At 40.8% G+C, this 20,168-nt stretch overlaps 1 protein-coding gene across 1 annotated transcript in view; it reads right to left on the minus strand.

Moving 5' to 3' along the window:
* The window catches only part of rbm27 (RNA binding motif protein 27), a 65,932-nt gene that overhangs the window by 14,782 nt on the left and 30,982 nt on the right, over positions 1-20,168 (minus strand). The window contains exons 6-15 of the mRNA XM_085796963.1: positions 17,744-18,130; positions 13,691-13,936; positions 9,676-9,876; positions 8,089-8,235; positions 7,799-7,958; positions 6,543-6,696; positions 4,923-5,204; positions 3,046-3,177; positions 1,988-2,107; positions 1,247-1,321 (exon numbers count right to left, since the gene is read on the minus strand). Coding sequence (XP_085653089.1) covers positions 1,247-1,321; positions 1,988-2,107; positions 3,046-3,177; positions 4,923-5,204; positions 6,543-6,696; positions 7,799-7,958; positions 8,089-8,235; positions 9,676-9,876; positions 13,691-13,936; positions 17,744-18,130 — 1,904 coding nt within the window. The remainder of the gene's footprint in view (positions 1-1,246; positions 1,322-1,987; positions 2,108-3,045; positions 3,178-4,922; positions 5,205-6,542; positions 6,697-7,798; positions 7,959-8,088; positions 8,236-9,675; positions 9,877-13,690; positions 13,937-17,743; positions 18,131-20,168) is intronic.

Below are 20,168 nucleotides of genomic sequence, written 5' to 3' on the forward strand. Positions count from 1 at the left end.
CAATGGGCAAATCTGCCAAAATGTTGAACTATCCCTTTAAAATCAATCTGCAGATGACAGAGAAACTGTTCAAAACAAGTTTTAACTTAGTTTTTTTGTTTTTTCTCTTCTGGCATCAATCGATCAGAAACATGAAGCCAAAAGAAGTGATGTAAACAACAGTTATTATGTCAGGGCTCCAGACTCTGACTCCACATCCTGACCCTAAAGTTTGAGACAGTGGAAGTAAATGTTTCATCTACTTCCACATTTTCAACCAGTAAATTTGCCTTTTTTTTCTTTAACGCTGGTGAAATATGAAAGAGGCGACTCAGGTGTCAGGTCGATGTGTGTGAGGATCATGAATGAAAAGGAGATGTGAATATTTGCTGTGCAGGTTGATCTACAGTGTGCTATGTGGAACATTATTTTTTATTTTTAAGCTGTAAATGTAAAAAAGATAAAAGCAGTAGTTAAATAAAACCATGCAAATGTTCCTTTTTCATGTTTAGACGGCTGCAGATTGCATCTAAACATGGAAGATGATCTCTGATTGGCCGTTTCCTAAACTAAACCATCTCATTAAAGGGACAACTACATCAAAACATTCTGCACTATTGCCTGGTTTGCAAACTTGACTGTAGCCAACAAAAACAGGCTGGGTAGCCTCATCAACGTGGCCAGTCAGATTTCTGGGAGGAGGCATCAGCCCATCTTATAGACCTTTATAAAAGGCAGGTGTTCAAGAAGGCCACTTCCATTCAGGAGTGTGTAGATAATAACCAACAGATATAGGTCTTCATTTGTTCCTTCTGCTGTCATGATGCTGAACAGTGTTAAACAGTGAGATAATTGACAGCTGTCTTGACCACACAGTCTGTTTTATCCTACCTTGTTTGAATGCACTTGAATGCACTTTGTCTCTGTATGCACTTGGAAATTAATTACTCTGCCCAATATGTGTTGTTATGTGTTGTTATGTGTTGCTCTATGTGCTGTTTTTTCCTAAGAGAGGTTGATTGCTCTTTGTGTGTGTTTTATGTGTATTTATTGGTATTGTATGTTTTTATGTATTTTGGACATCCTGGCTGCAAATCAATTTCCCAACTGGGACAATAAAGAGAACTTTGAACTTTGAACGTATTCTAATGAATCTATAAAGGTATTGATCTCCCAGCCCTGGATGAGAGAAGAGGAGGAGGATGTGGAGGAAGAACAGGCTGCAGAGATGATGATGATGATGAGGAGGAGGAGGAGTCGGTCTCACCTTCTGACATTCAATCTGAGTCTTCAGCATCTCCTGCTTCTTCTTCCTCATGTCCTGCTGCAGCTTCAGCGCCTCCTGAAACACAGTCTTAGTTTAGCTATACATCATATTTTTCACGCCCTATCACCGTTTAGACAAATCTGAAATGATTGAAGAAACATTACTATTTCTGTGTGTGTGTTTTGTGTTGCTATGTGTTGTATTTATTCAGTTTGGGGGAATCACAGTGTCTAGAAAGCATCAGTGGCTCAGCTGACAGGGACAGCTAACAGTAGCTAAGCTAACGGCGGTAGCTAAGCTAACAGCAGGACGTCAGCTGTTAAAACCCTCCCGTTGTGGGACACGACATGAAACTACTCCAGTTAGCTCAGTCATGTTGGAACTCAGATATCCGCTGGAGAAAATATTTTTTCATGGAGCGTTTATTGAGTCACTGAGTTATTAAAGTTAAACAGGTAGCTAACCGTTAGCCCGGCTAATCTATGATAACCATGACTAATTACAAAAATGTGCACACATAAATAGTAATGTTTGTCCAATCATTGGTTTTATAAACTTTACAAACATCAGATTAGTCTAAACAGTGATATAGTGACATGAAAAAGTAGATAAATATAGAGAAACTCTCGTCCGTCACTATTGTTCTCATGCTGGTTTTCTACCAGGAAGTAGTTGTAAACAACAAGGAGATTCGTCCTATTCTGGGAACAGTCACAAACACAGTGTAAAACTTTAACCAACCTGTTTCTTCTTCAGGACTTCCTGAGCCTCCAGTGCTCTCCCCGTCTTCCCGAGGTGCTTGGAGGACTTGAGCGCTGAGGAGGAGTAGGGGCCTTTCTGATTGGACAGGGACACGGCCAACTGAGACACAGAGAGAGAGAGAGAGACATTGATAACTCATAACTCTACGTCACATCCTCAGGTTGTGTGTTCAGGTTAAAGCAAACTGATGTGGCACAGTTTTCCCCTCCAAAAACAAGATTATTAAGAGGAATGCACACCAGAAAGAGTATCTGAAGAATTTAAATAAGTGTTCAGAGGTGTTTTTTTGTAAATGACTAATCGTCAACCAAAAAATAACTGTTAGATTAGTCAAAAAATTAATATTTAGTCTAATCGACTAATCGAAAAAATAGTCGAGAGATTAATCGGGAGAAAAATAATCGTTTGGGACAGCCCTAGTCACCATGACAACAGTGGAAGGAGACTTCAGCAGGTTCTGTGCTGTGTTATTTCTGTTCAATCCAAACTTTGTTTAGATTTTAGATCAAATCATCTTTTCTTTGTAGCTGAGGAGGAATAATGTAAATATCAAGACACATGGTCACACTGCAAAAACTCAAAATCTCACCAAGAATATTTGTCTTATTTCTAGTCAAAACAAATCTCATTCTACTTAAATCAAGAATCACATTAGAAAGCAGCTTGTTTTTAGACACTTTTTTTACTTCTTTCAAGCAGATTTTCACTTGAAATAAGTAGAAAAATCTGATAGTAGAAAAAGTTTTTCTTCCTTATTACAAGCACAAAAAACTTGCTTTCACTGGCAGATTTTTCTACTTATTTCAAGTGAAAATTAGTTTGAAACAAGTGAAAATGATCTAAAAACAAGTTCATTTTTAGGTGATGAGTCTTATTTTAAGTGGAAAGAGTTTAGTTTTGACTAGAAATGAGACATTTTGACAAGAAATAAGACAAATATTCTTGGAAAGATTTTGAGTTTTTGCAGTGTATTATGAGGACTTGGTCTTGACCACCTAACCCGTTGTGACAGTGACATCACAGGGACAGTAACGTACCATGGCGGCGTCTGTGTTTGGGTTGAGGCCGTCCGTCTTGGTTCCAGCGGCGGCGGCGGCGGCTGCAGCCAGACGGTGCTTTGGTACGGTCTTGTTGAGGACGTAGGCAGCAGGACTGTGCTGCTTGATGCCCTGAGGACAGAGACAGAGGGACAGGAAATATCGTCATGACGATGTTTCAGAGACGAGACAAGAAAACGGATGAAGTCGATGACGGAGGAGGAAACACGTCTGATATGAATCATCACCTGCAGGAAACCCACGCGGCTTTGTACGGTAAAGTAAAGGTAAATACACAGTAACTGGGTTAAATTAGGTTGATGTCAATTTACATAACGAAACACTGAACTGGTAGGAATTTAAAGGGTTACGGCAACATTTTTTTTTTACATGTCTCGCCTCACTCCTGAGTCCATGACCAGCAGATAGACACCATCCTTTCCACTGTGCGTGCAGTAACAAGGGAGATAGAGCCGTATCGCCGTAATTAGCTTAGCTCAAACACCGGAAGTGAGCTAAGTTAATTAGCGACTTTAGGTGGAGGCAGGCTAACACTACCGATACACTTCCAGTGTTTGAGCTAAGCTAATTAGCGACTTTAGGTGGAGGCAGGCTAACACTACCTATACACTTCCAGTGTTTGAGCTAAGCTAATTAGCAATTTTAGGTGGAGGCAGGCTAACGCTACCTATACACTTCCAGTGTTTGAGCTAAGCTAATTAACGACTTTAGGTGGAGGCAGGCTAACACTACCTATACACTTCCAGTGTTTGAGCTAAGCTAATTAGCGACTTGGAGGCAGGCTAACACTACCTATACACTTCCAGTGTTTGAGCTAAGCTAATTAGCGACTTGGAGGCAGGCTAACACTACCCATACACTTCCAGTGTTTGAGCTAAGCTAATTAACGACTTTAGGTGGAGGCAGGCTAACACTACCCATACACTTCCAGTGTTTGAGCTAAGCTAATTAACGACTTTAGGTGGAGGCAGGCTAACACTACCCATACACTTCCAGTGTTTGAGCTAAGCTAATTAACGACTTTAGGTGGAGGCAGGCTAACACTACCCATACACTTCCAGTGTTTGAGCTAAGCTAATTAACGACTTTAGGTGGAGGCAGGCTAACACTACCTATACACTTCCAGTGTTTGAGCTAAGCTAATTAGTGACTTTAGGTGGAGGCAGGCTAACACTACCTATACACTTCCAGTGTTTGAGCTGAGCTAATTAGCGACTTTAGGTGGAGGCAGGCTAACACTACCTATACACTTCCAGTGTTTGAGCTAAGCTAATTAGCGACTTGGAGGCAGGCTAACACTACCCATACACTTCCAGTGTTTGAGCTGAGCTAATTAGCGACTTTAGGTGGAGGCAGGCTAACACTACCTATACACTTCCAGTGTTTGAGCTAAGCTAATTAGCGACTTTAGGTGGAGGCAGGCTAACACTACCTATACACTTCCAGTGTTTGAGCTAAGCTAATTAGCGACTTGGAGGCAGGCTAACACTACCCATACACTTCCAGTGTTTGAGCTGAGCTAATTAGCGACTTTAGGTGGAGGCAGGCTAACACTACCTATACACTTCCAGTGTTTGAGCTAAGCTAATTAGCGACTTGGAGGCAGGCTAACACTACCTATACACTTCCAGTGTTTGAGCTAAGCTAATTAGCGACTTGGAGGCAGGCTAACACTACCTATACACTTCCAGTGTTTGAGCTAAGCTAATTAGCGACTTGGAGGCAGGCTAACACTACCTACTATGTAGCTTTATGGCTTTATAAATAGATAAGTCTGTGGTCGGATGAATGAACAGAATGAACAGCTGATACTGGCCTGTGATTTGTGAATAAAGTGTGGTTGTAAAAGTCAGAACCTTGTGGACGTTGGCGTGCGGCGGCCCCTGGCTGGGAGGCGATCCGGCCCCCCCCGGCCCCCCCGAGCTCAGCTCCTGCTGCTGCTGCTGCTGCTGCTGCTGCTGCAGCCCGGCTGCGGGGCCGAGGCCGAGGCCGATGGCGTTGGCCCCCGGCTCGCGGTGCCAGTAGACCCGGATGAAGCGGTTGTTGAGCACGGCCTCGGTGCTGGAGATCGCTCGCCGCGCCTCCTCGTTCTTAGTGTACTGGATCAACGCCGCCTCGGGGTCGCCGCCAAACACCACCTGCAGTCAGAGAGAGGAGGGGGGTTAGGACACAAACATCTCCTCTGGTTTTATCTAGGGCTGTCAAACGGCGACAACAAGAGCACATTTCTGGAGCGACGAGGAGACTGTAAAGGGACAACAAGGAGTTTCTATTTGGTTATAAAAAAGTCTGATATTAATGTGGATGAATCTCCGTTACCACTTGTTAATGGTCCATTTTAGATAAATCTATGGTTTTGTCTCTATGGTTATTTTGTTATTATTAGTGGTGGTGGAAATGCTGGGCGAGCCGACCAGCGTTTCTTTACTTTCGGTTTCGTGGCGAGTCATGAGAATAACGCCGCCGTATGAATCTCCGTTTATGGTGGGAACTACGACGGTATGTGATCGTCTTCCAACCTCTGACTTTAATTCTTGATGAATGAAAACATGAGTCTGTCTTGCACCGGTCAAAGAATTTCACGGTGCGGAGGCTCATACATGTAGTGTGAAGACACTTCGCTTTAACAAAACTCCTCGTTGTCCCTTTAAGTTTTAATATTTTTTCATGCGATAAAGTAGCTGTTTAGATCCCCAATGTGCGGTCGGTTTATCCACATGAGGTTGTTTAGACGTTTGCTACGATGTTTTTCGGAGAAGTTTCGGAGAAGGTGGAGCAATGACCGGGACATAACAGAGGCAGCAACCCCGTCTTCTGAGCTGCTCGGCCAGCCAACCTCCGTCGTCATCCCGGGGGACAAAATGATCGCTAATTAACTTACCCGCAGGTTTTTAGAGGTTTACCACCGGCTGGTTAAATTATATTTCATAACTAGAGGTGTTTACAAGTCTCTTTATGTAAGTTTTTACTTTACCCCCTGATATTTTTTGCACTCGTCCATAGGTCTTTCTTCATATACCAATTCAAAAATTAATACAAAGTAAATGACAAAAAAAGTTTAATCAAAAAAAAATTTACTCGACTAATTGTGTTATAATTCTGTGATTAGTCACAATTAAAATACTAAATATCATATCTACTAATACTACTTGTATTGACTTCTATTCTTCTTTATAAAAATGAAACTCAGGTGTGTGAAAAACAATAACACATTCTAGTTGTTGATTTTTTCATATTATCACTATATTTTAATTTGCACAATGCGACCGACAGAAGTTTTTTTTTTTTTTCCTTTTTTGTGTGTAAATGGAGAGGTTTGTCCTCCTGCAGCTGCCGTCACAGGAAACACTCTCAGACAGTTTACAACTTGTCTGTTTGATCACTGTCGCTGTCAAACAGAGTTTTTGTCTGTGATCAAACCACCGACGGCAGCGAGTGACTTTTGGTTTGATCCTGAGTGTCTCTCTCTGTCTCACCTGGATGTTGACGATGGTGCCGAACTTGCTGAAGTGCTCGTTGAGCTTGGTGATGTTGTTGAGCTCCCGAGGAATCTTCCGGACCTCCAGCTTCGTGTTGACGTAGTGGTTCCTCTTGGGGAAGCTGCTCTTGTGTTGGTTGTTGAAGTTCGGCCTGAAAACACAGAGGAGAAGTTAAACTAAACAGTCGGGACCGGCTGAAGGTGGATTATGAAGCACCGGTTTATCCTTAACAGTTTCTCCAAACGTCGTCACAGAACAGAGTGAAGCTATGAAAGTGTCTGTGATTCTGTGTGTTTCCTGTCTGCTTTTATTCCACTGGTTATTCCACTTCCTGGTCAAAGGAAACTCTGCCGATACAGTACAGAGTCTAGATGACATGAAAACATAAATTAACATTCTTCCTTTGAATTTCATTGAATTTTCCTGTTCAAGTTGAATTTCTTGTTTATTGCTGAGAATTTCTTTTGAAGGAAGATAATATTATCTGAAAGTAGAGCTGCAACAATTCATCGATTAATCAAACAATCATCGATTATTAAATTGTGATAATCTAATTAGTTTCAGTAGTTTTTAAAGAATAAAAATCCAAATTCTCTGATTGAGGCCTACGACCGAATCACACCCGTGCTGATATACAGTACAACAGCACTCCCTCTCGTGTGATATTTATAATATGCAATGTTTCAAATGAACCTAGATATGTTTAAGCTTCCTTAAAGTTTTTTTTTTTCCAGACAGACTTTTTCTTCATTTTATGTGGTCTGCAATTATGAAAAGCAGAGTGATTTTGGTAAAAACGTGTTTAGATTTATTTATATTCTATGTGAAGAAATGAAAAGAAAGCCATCTGCAATAAAAAAAAAATGTATTAAATAGTTAATTTGCATTTAATGTTAATGGTTCAAAGGATGTCAGGCTGAATGGTCGGCCCCCACACATTTTCACCTCACCACATCTGGCCCTCTGTGCAAAAACTTTGGACACCCCTGGATTAACCGTTTAAATAATCGACAGATGAATCGATAATGAAAATAATCGTTAGTTGCAGCTCTAGTTCTGAAAGAATAAATAAGTTAATATAATAACATTAACATTCTTCAAATCAGTTAATGTGTTAAATATGTAGTTACAAAGAGGACTAGTTGTTTTTGCTATGTGTTTGTTTTGACCCTTTTTTCATCCACTAAACTGAAGCTTCGTCATTTAGTGACAAGTTGAATCTACAACATTGATTCGGCCTCTCTGCTCCTTACTTGTCCATCCAGGGCTTCTTGGCCGCCGGCCCCTCGGTCGCTCCGTGGCCCATGTTCATGTTCCTCTTCCTGTTGTCCTGCTCGCTGTTGAAGCGCGAGGCGTTGCTCCCCGTGGAGCTGGGCGCCACGGCCGGCTCGGTCTGGATCACGATGTTGGCAGCTGGAAGAAGAGAATAAAACACAGAGAGAGATGATAATAAAGGCTGAGCTTTGAGCCCGGCGCTGCTGCTGCAGTAGAAACGCTGTGAAAACGCTGTGAGAGGCGCGGACGAAGGGGAAACACTCACTACCTCTGGACCCTTGGCCCTCGCTGGACGTCAGGCCAATCAGGTTGCAGCGCTGCGTCTGCACGCGCGGGATGAACTGGCGGTACGGGTTACGGCCGGCCGCCGTCAGCCCCGGGGATTCTGGGTTGTAGCCCTCAGGGTCGTAGTTGTCTAGGGAGAAACAACACACACACGTAGAGGGTGTTAGCTGCAATAGGAAACAACACGAGAAGAACAAATACACATGTTGTAACTTTCTATGTTCATTTGTTTCATGTTCAGTTATTAAATGATGCAACACTGACAAAATATATAGAAAAATGCAAATATGAAGAAAATAAAAATACAAAAAACACAAAAACAAGTGGATAAAATGGTTAAAACCAAAGGATGATATTTAAACAGTGTTAACACAGAGCTGACACTGAACACACCATCTGTGATTTTACTTAACAGTTGAATTAAACATCATTTTATATTATTCTATATTCTATATTATTGTTTTATATCATTACTTTTATTATTTATTTAAATATTTTTCACTGTAAAGAGACCTTGGGTTTCTTGAAAGACGCTATATAAACTGAAGTTATTATTTATAAATGGATTAATTCATTGTATGATATAAAAGGAGATCAGTTTTTCTGCTTTTTTTTTAATAACTCTAATGATCCACCAGCAGAATTAAATGAAAACCACTGAGCAGCATTAAAGCCGTCACAGCTACTGTGTCTCTTTATGTTAATAAACAGCGCCACCTGCTGGTCAACAGCTGTTACTGCTGCTAATCACAGCGCACACACACACACAGCTACCACAAACCAACTTAACATGACAGAAACACAGAGTCCAACAAACAAAATAAAATGACAAACCTAACACTGACTGCCGTCATGTTAAGTTAAAGGGACAGTTCAACATTTAGTCAAATTGGCCCATTGCCATAATCCCTATAGTCATAGCAGTAGGTTCGTTACCTTTAATTGTCGGTGCAAGCTGTTTTTAGAACGGCGGAGCAGAGCCGTGAGCTGCTCAGAGCTACGCTACGGAGGCTCATTATGGGATTTCTTGGTTAGGGTAGGGAAATTCATGCAAAACCACTGATGCGTGTTGCCTTCAGGGACAGTTTTTCATCATCAGTCTCTGTATTTCCCTCTAAAACAACTCTGTGTGGTAACGTTGTGTTATTATCTCATAGCGTGGTGAATGTGCAGCTCACAACTTGTCCACCAGAGCGTTGTGGAGTTGTTGGATTGTGTATTTGATGAGTTTGATGAGGGAAACCAACCGAGAAATCCCATAATGAGCCTCTGTAGCGTAGCTCTGAGCAGCTCACGGCTCTGCTCCGCCGTTCTAAAAACAGCTTGCACCGACAATTAAAAAAGGTAACAAACCTACTGCTGTGACTATAGGGGTTATGGTGATGGGGCCAATTTGACAAAATGTTGAACTATCCTTTTAAATAAAGTCTGATCGACTGTAATTCTGAACCGAACAAAGATGGAAAAAACAGAAAACGGAATAAAATAAAATAAAATAAAACTCTGAATATAAAGAAAGAGTGAGATGAAGAGTTGTCCCAATCTGAAGAGGAGAAGCATCGCTGCTTACATTCAGACTGCACATATTGGGGACGAAGAGACACAGACGAGGATGAAGGAGGAGGAGGAGGAGGAGGAGGTGGAGGAGGAGGAGGAGGAGGAGGAAGAGTAGGAGGCATCCCCACGCCGGGCGGTCCGAGAGGAGGAGAGGAAGTGATTGCTGACTGGTGGTTGGGCGTGTCAATCCCACTGGTGGCTATCAGTGGGGGCCCTGAGGGGAGACACAAGCCCAAGCTAACGTACTACACAGCCACAGAGAAACCAACCAACCAACGTGCGCTTTTATTGTGAAGGAGACAGGAAACAGGAAGTGGAAACACCTGCTGCAGAGTCTTAACTCAACGACTGACTATACAGCTCTGGAAAAAAACTGAGGGAAGAACTTCAAAATGATGAGTTTCTCTGTTTTTTTAGTATTTATAGGTGTGTGTTTGAGTAAAATGAACACTTTGTTGTAATTTAAAAGCATTTGTTGGCCAAAAATGACGAAAACTAGTCAAAATAAGAACAAATATTAAAGGGATAGTTTGAAATTTCTACTCATTATCTCCTCCCCCTCATGTGGACTAAGGGCTGGGAGAAGTTTCAGAGTCCTCCGTGGCTTCTCTGAGTTACAGGGGGTCTCGGTGTAGCAGTGCATGTCCATATAACGGTTGCAAATGGATACCAACTGTCTTCGTAACAAAAAGACACACCAAAAAACATCCAGATACCTCCATGCTGCTCGTGTGTAATGTCCGTCTTGTATTGAAGCCCCGACATGAGAAATTGTCCGGAAGCTTCCGCTACAAACAAGCTTGAAACATAGACTTATTTAATTTTTTTCGGGACAGTTTCGCATTTCGGGGCTTCAATACAAGACGGACATTACATACGAGCAGCATGGAGGTATTTGGATGTTTTTTGGTGTGTCTTTTTGTTACGAAGACAGTTGGTATCCATTTGCCCTTAGTCCACATGGGGGGGAGGAGATAATGAGTGAAATTTCAATTTTGGGTGAACTATCCCTTTAACTTAACGACTGGCCATACAGTTCTGAGGAAAGAACTTCAAAATGCTGAGTTTCTGTTTTTTAATATTTATAGGTTTGTGTTTCAGTAAAATTAACACTTTGTTTTATTCTATGAAACTAGTGACAACATTTCTCCCAAAATAAAAAAAAATGTTGTAATTTAAAAGCATTTATTGGCCAAAAATGATGAAAACTAGTCAAAATAAGAACAAATACCAAGTCTTTTCAGACCTTGAATAATAATAACGCAAAGAAAACATGTTCATATTCATTCTAAACAACACAGCAAGAATATTTTAAGTTTATAAATCAGTTTTAGTGGGATAATGTCGATGTTTAATCCCAGCAGTGCTTTTTTTTATTTTATAATCTTCCTATAAAACCAGATGTAGTTCAGGTGACGACCTCATCAGTGACTCATTAAGTAGAAGGAAGATGAAGCAGAAGAAGGAAGAAAGCATAGATATATACACGTAGAAGCCGCCTCTGACGCTGCTGTTCATTGGAACGATGCGTCAACGCGGCGGCCATCTTGGTCAGGGGGAAGCCGTGTCTACTTCCTGCATTAGTCAACAGAGGCAGACGTCTATCAACCATTAGAATCGCCAACCAAAAAACATCCAAATACCTCCATAGGTGCTTGTATGTAATGTCCGTCTTGTATTGAAGCCCCGACATGAGAAATTGTCCCGAAAAAAATTAAATAAGTCTATATTTCAAGCTTGTTTTGTAGCTCCCAGTGTCTCGGTTCACTGCTCTTTGCACTGACCGGCGGAACAATTTCTCATGTGGGGGCTTCAATACAAGAGGGACATTACATACGAGCAGCATGGAGGTATCTGGATGTTTTTTGGAGTGTCTTTTTGTTACGAAGACAGTTGGTATCCATTTGCAACCGTCATATGGACATGCACTGCTACGCCGAGACCCCCTGTAACTCAGAGAAGCCACGGAGGACTCTGAAACTTCTCCCAGCCCTTAATAGTCCACATGAGGGGGAGGAGATAATGAGTTGAGAAATTTCAATTTTGGATGAACGATCCCTTTAAGCAGTGATTTGGTGTGGGGCCACAAACAAAAATCTTGTTTAGGGCCACCAAAATCCTAGAGCCGGCCCTGAATTTAGGATTGACATGTGATGTGTAAGAAATCAAGTGATTAAAATGTAAGTTGCAAGTTAAAATGTCACATATTTAATATCATGTGGGTTAAAAGTTAAAGATGTGGTGTAATTAAAAGAGTTTCAAGCTAAAAGTAATTATATTAGATAAATGTGGTTTGTGTGTTTACAGGAGTATCATACAGTAGAAAGTATTACTGTATATATTTACTATATAGTATTACTGTATGTATTTTTCTACTGCTTTTGGCCTCGACAACTTTAAAAAGAAAAGAAATAATTGATTCTTGGGGACTGAGTGAAGTCCAGTCCAGATCCTCTGAAGCTGGAAGCCACGGAGGACTCTGAAACTTGGGTGAACTATCCCTTTAAGTTTTCCCAGAGCTGTATGTATGTCTATGGCTAGAAGAAACCCCCTCCCAAGATGGCGGCCGTGTTGACGAGCCCGAATGCGGCATCTACGTGTAAATATCTATGGGAAAGAAAGTAGAAGGAGGAAGAAGAGCAGCTGTTCTCTCCTCCGTCTGCAGTTGTTTGTGTACAGGGTTCCTCCTACAGCTTAAGCCAAGTTAAATTTAAGACTTTTTAAGACTTTTTTAAAGCCACTTGAAATGAAATTTAAGACCGACTTCATAATAAACACAAATGCAGAAAAAAGAAAAAAAAACACCACATCAATTACATAGGGTTAGAGACAATTTGACCCACTTTCCTATGTGATCCAAGGTAAAGTGACTGCTACATGAACATTGGATTGTGTCTCTTTCCAGCTGTCCTTTCAAAATAAATGTCTCTTTCCAGCTGTCCTTTCAAAATAAATGTCTCTTTCCAGCTGTCCTTTCAAAATAAATGTCTCTTTCCAGCTGTCCTTTCAAAATAAATGCATAAAAAGTCTGAAAAAAAAAAACAAAACACTGACTCGGGAGCTGGTGGCGGTGAGAGATTTAGCGTTGACGGCCGCCACTAACTTCTCTATGTCAGAATGTTACCAATTATTTTGAGATTTGAGACTAATTACAACCATAAAATACCACTTACCATGTGTTAAAGGGATAGTTCAACATTTTGGCAAATTGGCCCATTGCCATAATCGCTATAGTCATAGCAGTAGGTTCATTACCTTTAATTGTCGGTGTAAGCTATTTTCAGTACGGCGGAGCGCAGCAGCTGGCTGCTCAGAGCTACGCTATGGAGGCTGACGGAATTTCTTGGTTTCCCTCATTAAACTCATCAAATTCAACATCCCAAAACTCCACAGCGCTTTTGTAGACAAGTTGTGAGCTGCACAACCACCACGCTATGAGATAATGACGGAACGATACGAAACGGAGCCGTTTTCGAGGTAAATTCATACAAAACCGCTGATGCGCGTTGCGTTCAGGGACAGTTTTTCAGCAAGCAGTCTCCGTATTTACCCTGTATTTACCTCAAAAACGGCTCCGTTTCGTATCGTTCCGTCATTATCTCATAGCGTGGTGGTTGTGCAGCTCACAACTTGTCTACAAAAGCGCTGTGGAGTTTTGGGATGTTGAATTTGATGAGTTTAATGAGGGAAACCAAGAAATTCCCTTAGCCTCCATAGCGTAGCTTTGGGCAGCCAGCTGCTGCGCTCCGCCGTACTGAAAATAGCTTACACCTACAATTAAAGGTAATGAACCTACTGCTATGACTATAGCGATTATGGCAATGGGCCAATTTGCCAAAATGTTGAACTATCCCTTTAACATTTTTAAGACTTTTGAAAAATTGATTTAAGACATTTTAATGCCAATTAAGGCCTTGTTTTTAGATTAATGAATTCAATGCCTTTTAAGACTTTTTAAGGATCCGTAAGAACCCTGGTGTAATAACCATCATGCGTTACCTTGACGACCGTTACATCAGGTGACTTACCGGTCATGGGGAAGACGCCGGGCGGCGGCGGCTGGCCGTACGGCGGCATGGCGGGCATGCGGAGCGAGGGCGGCGGCTCGGTGATGGGCGGCGGCATCGGCAGCCCGGCCGGCGGCGGCGGCGGCGGCGGCATCACGGGCGGCGGCGGGAACGGGATGATGCTGGGGAGGTTCACGTCGTCCACGATCAGCGGGTCGTTGCCGTGGTCGAAGGGACACAGGTCGCCACGGACACAGAAACCTTTCTCTGTGGAGGGAAACAACAAAACACAACGACAAAAACAACATTTTTAAAGCTTTTGTGACCTGATCCATCAAAATGAGTCACGGTGAGTGAATTTGTTGAGATTTGTTGAAAAGTTGAGATTTTGGTATCAATGGAAAGATTAGAAAATAAGCTTTAAAATGATACCCTAGTCAAAGTCATACAGTTGATGGTTTTCTAGATGTGGCCATTTGAATTACGATCTTTCACTCTCTTATTCCGTTCTAAAACCTGAGAAAATTGCATTTAAAGTTTTGCCAGTGATTACACGCTCCCTATACGGTCCCTTGTTGTCATGGAGACACCATTCAATGACCCTCGGAAAGCAGGGAATCTCACAGTTCAGATGCTTTTTACAGCTCGTTTCTATCATAAACGGTTCAGAAGTTGTCATGTTTTGTTGACATTTTGTAAAATATGTGCAAGCGTGTACGTTCGGTTTAGCATCGATGCTACGTTCGGTTTAGCATCGATGCTACGCTCTGTTAGCGTCGATGCTACTCGGTTTAGCATCTGTTTCTGTACCCGTCCCTTCTCGTCATAGATGCAACATTCAATGACCGTCGGAAAGCGGAGAATCCCGCGATTCAGATGCAGTTTACAGCTCGTCTCTATCATGAACGGTTCAGAAGATATTTCATGTTTTGCACCGAAGCAGCACTCGAGACCCAAGTTCAAAGTCTGGCGGAGTCGAGACCCAAGTTGACGCTCGGTGTGTTCAGGTGCAGTGGGAAGCTCCCGTTTGTGTCATAAACACAGGAATATCAACTCTGGACTTGCTTCAAGTGTACATTTTTTTCCACAGACAGCGTCAGATGGAGACTCAAACATGCGCACAGAAGTTTTTTTCCACTTGAAGCAAGTCCAGAGTTGATATTCCTGTGTTTATGACAGCAACGGGAGCTTCCCACTGCACCTGAACACACCGAGCGTCAACTTGGGTCTCGACTCCGCCAGACTTTGAATTAGATCTAGTTTTACAAACATGTCGGCTTGTTGAAGTAAATAAACTTCTGGCTGCATGTTTGAGTCTCCATCTAACGCTGTCTGTGGCTTTGAGGGATGGAAACAGCCTCAGCAGCAGAACTTCAATCCGCTCCCATTCATCATCGCTGCCGTGGCGACGCGGTGACAGACACAACTACCACAAAACAGGAGAAATTAAACTGGAAATCTTCAGATTCCTTCTGTTAGACCTAAAATGTTAGGAACATACAGCCCCCAGTTGAATTCGCCTGGAATTGTCCTTTAAGCTCTATTCTCACGGGATTAGTTTTACCTGGGGACCTCTGGTAATTTGTAATAATTGCGGAGGACGTCTGTGATTTTAATCCCGTGCGAATGCGCCATGTCAGTAATTTGTAAAGTAAAAATTCCCCCGCAAATGACCGACTATATTTCACCAAAGGCCGACGTCCCGTGGTAAAACTAGTCCCGTGCCAATCTGCTTTTAACTGAGGGGCATTTTTTGTTTTTATTTTGCGCCTTTTTCTACTTTCCCCGGTTGAAACATGGAGGCTGCGGTGGAAATTATGAGCGGCAATTTTGACACCATTTTAGGTGCAAATACAGTCTCGTATCGGTGCTGGTGGAGACCCATTTGAATAAACAGCTCAGATCCATGAAAAGAGAGAAATTTCAGAGGATATTGAGATGCAGCTTTTTAATACAAATGCCATGACGGCCCGTTACTGTGACAACAACTGCACTGTTGCGAAGTCACGTTGCTGCTTTGACATTTTATTTACATTTTGCTTCGCACATGGATGTGACAGCAGCGGATGTTACGACGTGCAGCTTTAACGTCATATCGGAGCCTTAATGTCAGTAAATTCGAGTAAAATACAGACTTCACTTCTAACACAAGACGTGGGGGGGTCATTTACAAATTACCAGACGTCCCCAGGTAAAACTAATCCCGTGCGAATAGAGCTTTTGTTTATAAATCATGTCAATGTTTAATCCCAGCAGTGGTTTTTATTTTATAACCTTCCTATAAAACCAGATGAGCTCCCGTTTGTGTCAAAAACACAGGAATATCAACTCTGGACTTGCTTAAAGTAAATAAACTTCTGAATAATTGGATTCTACCCAATTATTCGATTTGTTGCGGCTCTACTTTGGTTTTACATCTGTATACAGTTAAGGATAAATTCTCCATAAAACTTAAAAAGTGACAATAATAAATGAGTTTGTTAGCTGCTCAGTGTGACTTTAACAAACCCTGGTGATGTTGAAACGTCTCAGTTTGTTCAGATTCAAATAAATAAAAACCATGAGAGTCTTTACCCTGAAGTCTCATTAAGACTCCTCAGGTCTCTGGTGAGTGAGTGTGTGTGTCTGCGAGTGTGTGAGTGTGTGCTTCAGGGACCGTGGGTAAGTTTAACCCTCTGCTGTGTCTCAGAGGACGGCTGGGTGCGAGTCGCTGCTAAACACCGGTCATTAGTGATGAGACTAAACAAGGCCGCCTTCGCCGCCGCCGCCGGGGCTCATGGGAAAAAACACAAGAGGCCTCAGCATGAAACATCAGAAATCTACATTTTCTCTGTGTCATCTGAACAAGAAGCGACATGTAATGAATCGTAAATCAATCTTCAAGAGCGACTGGTTTCAGAAAGACATTATATATACACACTACACTGCAAAAACTCAAACTCTTACCAAGAATATTTGTCTTATTTCTAGTCAAAACAACTCTCATTATACATAAAATCACATAAAAAGTAGCTTGTTTTTAGACACTTTTTACTTCTTTCAAGCAGATTTTCACTTGAAATAAGTAGAAAAATCTGATAGTGGAGCAAGTTTTTCTTTCTTATTACAAGCACAAAAAACAGATTTTTCTACTTATTTCAAGTGAAAATTTGTTTGGAACAAATGAAAATGATCTGAAAACAAGTTCATTTTTAGGTGATGAGTCTTATTTTATGTGGACAGACTTCAGAAAAATATAATCTAAACTGTTCTCAAAGAGAATATACCAAATGATGTAAACTGTTGGGTAAATATCATATCCACTGTACAAAATGGAGGAACTCCAAGCCATCCTTCCCTTGTTATTTCTTGTTATTTCTAGACATTGCTATGCAATCAATTGTTATTTCCTGCCATTTCTACTTATTTCAAGTGAAAATTAGTTTGAAACAAGTGAAAATGATCTAAAAACAAGTTCATTTTTAGGTGATGAGTCCTTTTTACTTCTTTCAAGCAGATTTTCACTTGAAATAAGTAGAAAAATCTGATAGTGGAGCAAGTTTTTCTTCCTTATTACAAGCACAAAAAAAACTTGCTATTTCTTGACATTATTATTCAATCAATTGTTATTTCTTGCCATTTCTACTTATTTCAAGTGAAAATTTGTTTGGAACAAGTGAAAATGATCTAAAAACAAGTTCATTTTTAGGTGATGAGTCCTTTTTTAAGTGGAAAGAGTTTAGTTTTGACTAGAAATGAGACATTTTGACAAGAAATACGACAAATATTCTTGGAAAGTTTTTGAGTTTTTGCAGTGTATATATACAAACACTGCAAAAACTCAAAATCTTACCAAGAATATTTGTCTTATTTCTAGTCAAAACAAATCTCATTCTACTTAAAATAAGACTCATCACATTAAAAAGCAGCTTGTTTTTAGACACTTGTTACTTCTTTCAAGCAGATTTTCACTTGAAATAAGTAGAAAAATCTGATAGTGGAGCAAGTTTTTCTAGAAATGAGACATTTTGACAAGAAATAAGACAAATATTCTTGTAAAGTTTGAGTTTTTGCAGTGTCGTCTGGGTCTCCTACCGTCGTAGTCTCTGCAGCGTTGCTTCAGCGACGGGACTTTGGCGCCGAACGGCTTCCCCACGCCTGCGTCCTGCCTCGGGCCGCCGAAGTAGCCCGACCAGCTGTCCGTGGTGCTGTCGGGCAGGTGGGCCAGCGTCGCTATGGGAACGCCTCCAGCCCCGGACGAAGAGGAGGAGGAGGAGAAGGGGTGAGGATGAGGAGGGTGAGGGTGAGAAGGAGGAGGATGAGGAGGCGTGGGCAGAGGGAGAGGAAGAGGCAGCAGAGGAGGAGGATGCTGATGCTGCTGATGCTGCTGAGGATGCTGCTGTTGCTGGGCGACGCAGCTGGAGGAGGAGGAGTTGTAGCCGTCCGTCTCTTTCCGCTCCACATCGAACTTCGACTTGAAGTCTGGGGAGGGGACACACAAACACACACACACACACAAACAGACACACAAACAGGTCGTCAGGCGTCGTTACAACTCGGATCAAACACGAGAGGAAACGGATGAGTTCCTGTGAATCTGAATCTGGATCTGGATCGGAGCAGTGAAGGAACTTGGTGTCACACAAAGAATACAAGATACAAAAAAATAGTAAAAAGTAGCAATAAAATACTTTTTTTTAAATTAAAAGTTAGATAAGATAAAAACAAAATAGAATAAATTAAAAAATATTCCATAACCCTTTAATTTAGAGGCTGCTAATTATGTGATAATGTTACTTCTAGGCTATTTCTTGACATTACAACACAATTAATTGTTATTTCTTGCAATTTCTAGACATTATTATTCAATTAATTGTTATTTCTTGCTATTTCTTGACATTATTATTCAATTAAGTGTTATTTCTTGCTATTTCTTGACATTATTATTCAATTAAGTGTTATTTCTTGCTATTTCTTGACATTATTATTCAATAAATTGTTATTTCTTGGCTACTATTTGACATCACTACACAATTAAATGTTATTTCTTGACATTACTACGCAATTAACTGTTACTTCTTGCTATTTCTTGACATTATTATTCAATAAATTGTTATTTCTTGGCTATTATTTGACATTACAACACAATTAATTGTTATTTCTTGCTATTTCTAGACACTACTACACAATTAATTGTTATTTCTTGCTATTTCTATGCAATTAATTGTTATTTCTTGCAATTTCTACAATTAATTGTTATTTCTTGCTATTTCTAGACACTACTACACAATTAATTGTTATTTCTTGCTATTTCTTGACATTACAACACAATAAATTGTTATTTCTTGCTATTTCTAGACATTATTATTCAATTAATTGTTATTTCTAGGCTATTTCTAGACATTACTACACAATTAATTGTTATTTCTTGCTATTACTACACAATTAATTGTTATTTCTTGGCTATTATTTGACATTACTATGCAATTAATTATTCTTTCTTGCTATTTCTTTACATTATTATGCAATTAATTGTAATTTCTTGACATTATCACGTAACTAGCAGCCTGTAAATTAAACGGTTGCCAAATATTCTAGTGCAAAGAATACACATTCACTATATTTATATAAAAATAATAAAAACAGAATATAATCTAAAGTTAAAGACATTTATACAGCTATATAGAGTAAAGTTAAGTTGCAGTCGGTCTGCAGAGGAGCTGAACCTGGAGGGAAACACGGCCACATCCAGCTGCTGCTGCTGCTGCTGCTGCTGCTGCTGAAGCCCCACTCGTGTCTCTGTAACGCCGTCCACATCGTCCCGTACGGATGTAAACATTAATTGTAATTTCTTGACATAATCACGTAACTAGCAGCCTGTAAATTAAACAGTTGCAAACAATCCATCTCCATCCAGCAGCGTCGGAGCTCCAGCAGCTCTGATCCCTGAGCTGCTGCTGCTCGTTACTACCTCCGTGTTTCTGTGTTTACTCTGTCTCACCTCCGCCCCTCCCTCCCTCCCTCCCTCCCTCCCTCCCTCCCTCCCTCCCCTGTGTCCCTGCTCTTCCCTCCATCATTTAAACCATTAATCGATTGTATATTAGTTGTTTGGTCAATAAAATGTTAAAAAAAACATCAATCATTGTGTTTCTCAAACCACCAGACGACATATCGAGTTATTTTATGGTTATTTGTCAAACATTTCTTACATATTATAAGAGACCACTTCAAAATGATGAGTTCCTCTGGTTTTCCTATTCACAGCTACGTATGTGTTTGGGTAAAATGAAAACTTTTGTTTCATGTTTTCACAAAATTTCTCCCAAATTGGAAATAAAAAAGAGCAATTATTTGCCGAAAATGGCAACACAGGTCAAAATAACAAAAACGTTCTGGTGTTTTCAGACCTTATAATGACCGTATAATGCACAGAAAACAAGTCCATATCCATTTTAAAACAACACAACACTACTTTTTAAACTTAGGAAGAGTTTAGAAAGCAACATTGGTGGAATAATCC

Source organism: Trachurus japonicus, chromosome 14, assembly GCF_045865225.1.
Source record: "Trachurus japonicus isolate A0001 chromosome 14, Traja_1.0".
Taxonomy (NCBI): Eukaryota; Metazoa; Chordata; class Actinopteri; order Carangiformes; family Carangidae; genus Trachurus; species Trachurus japonicus.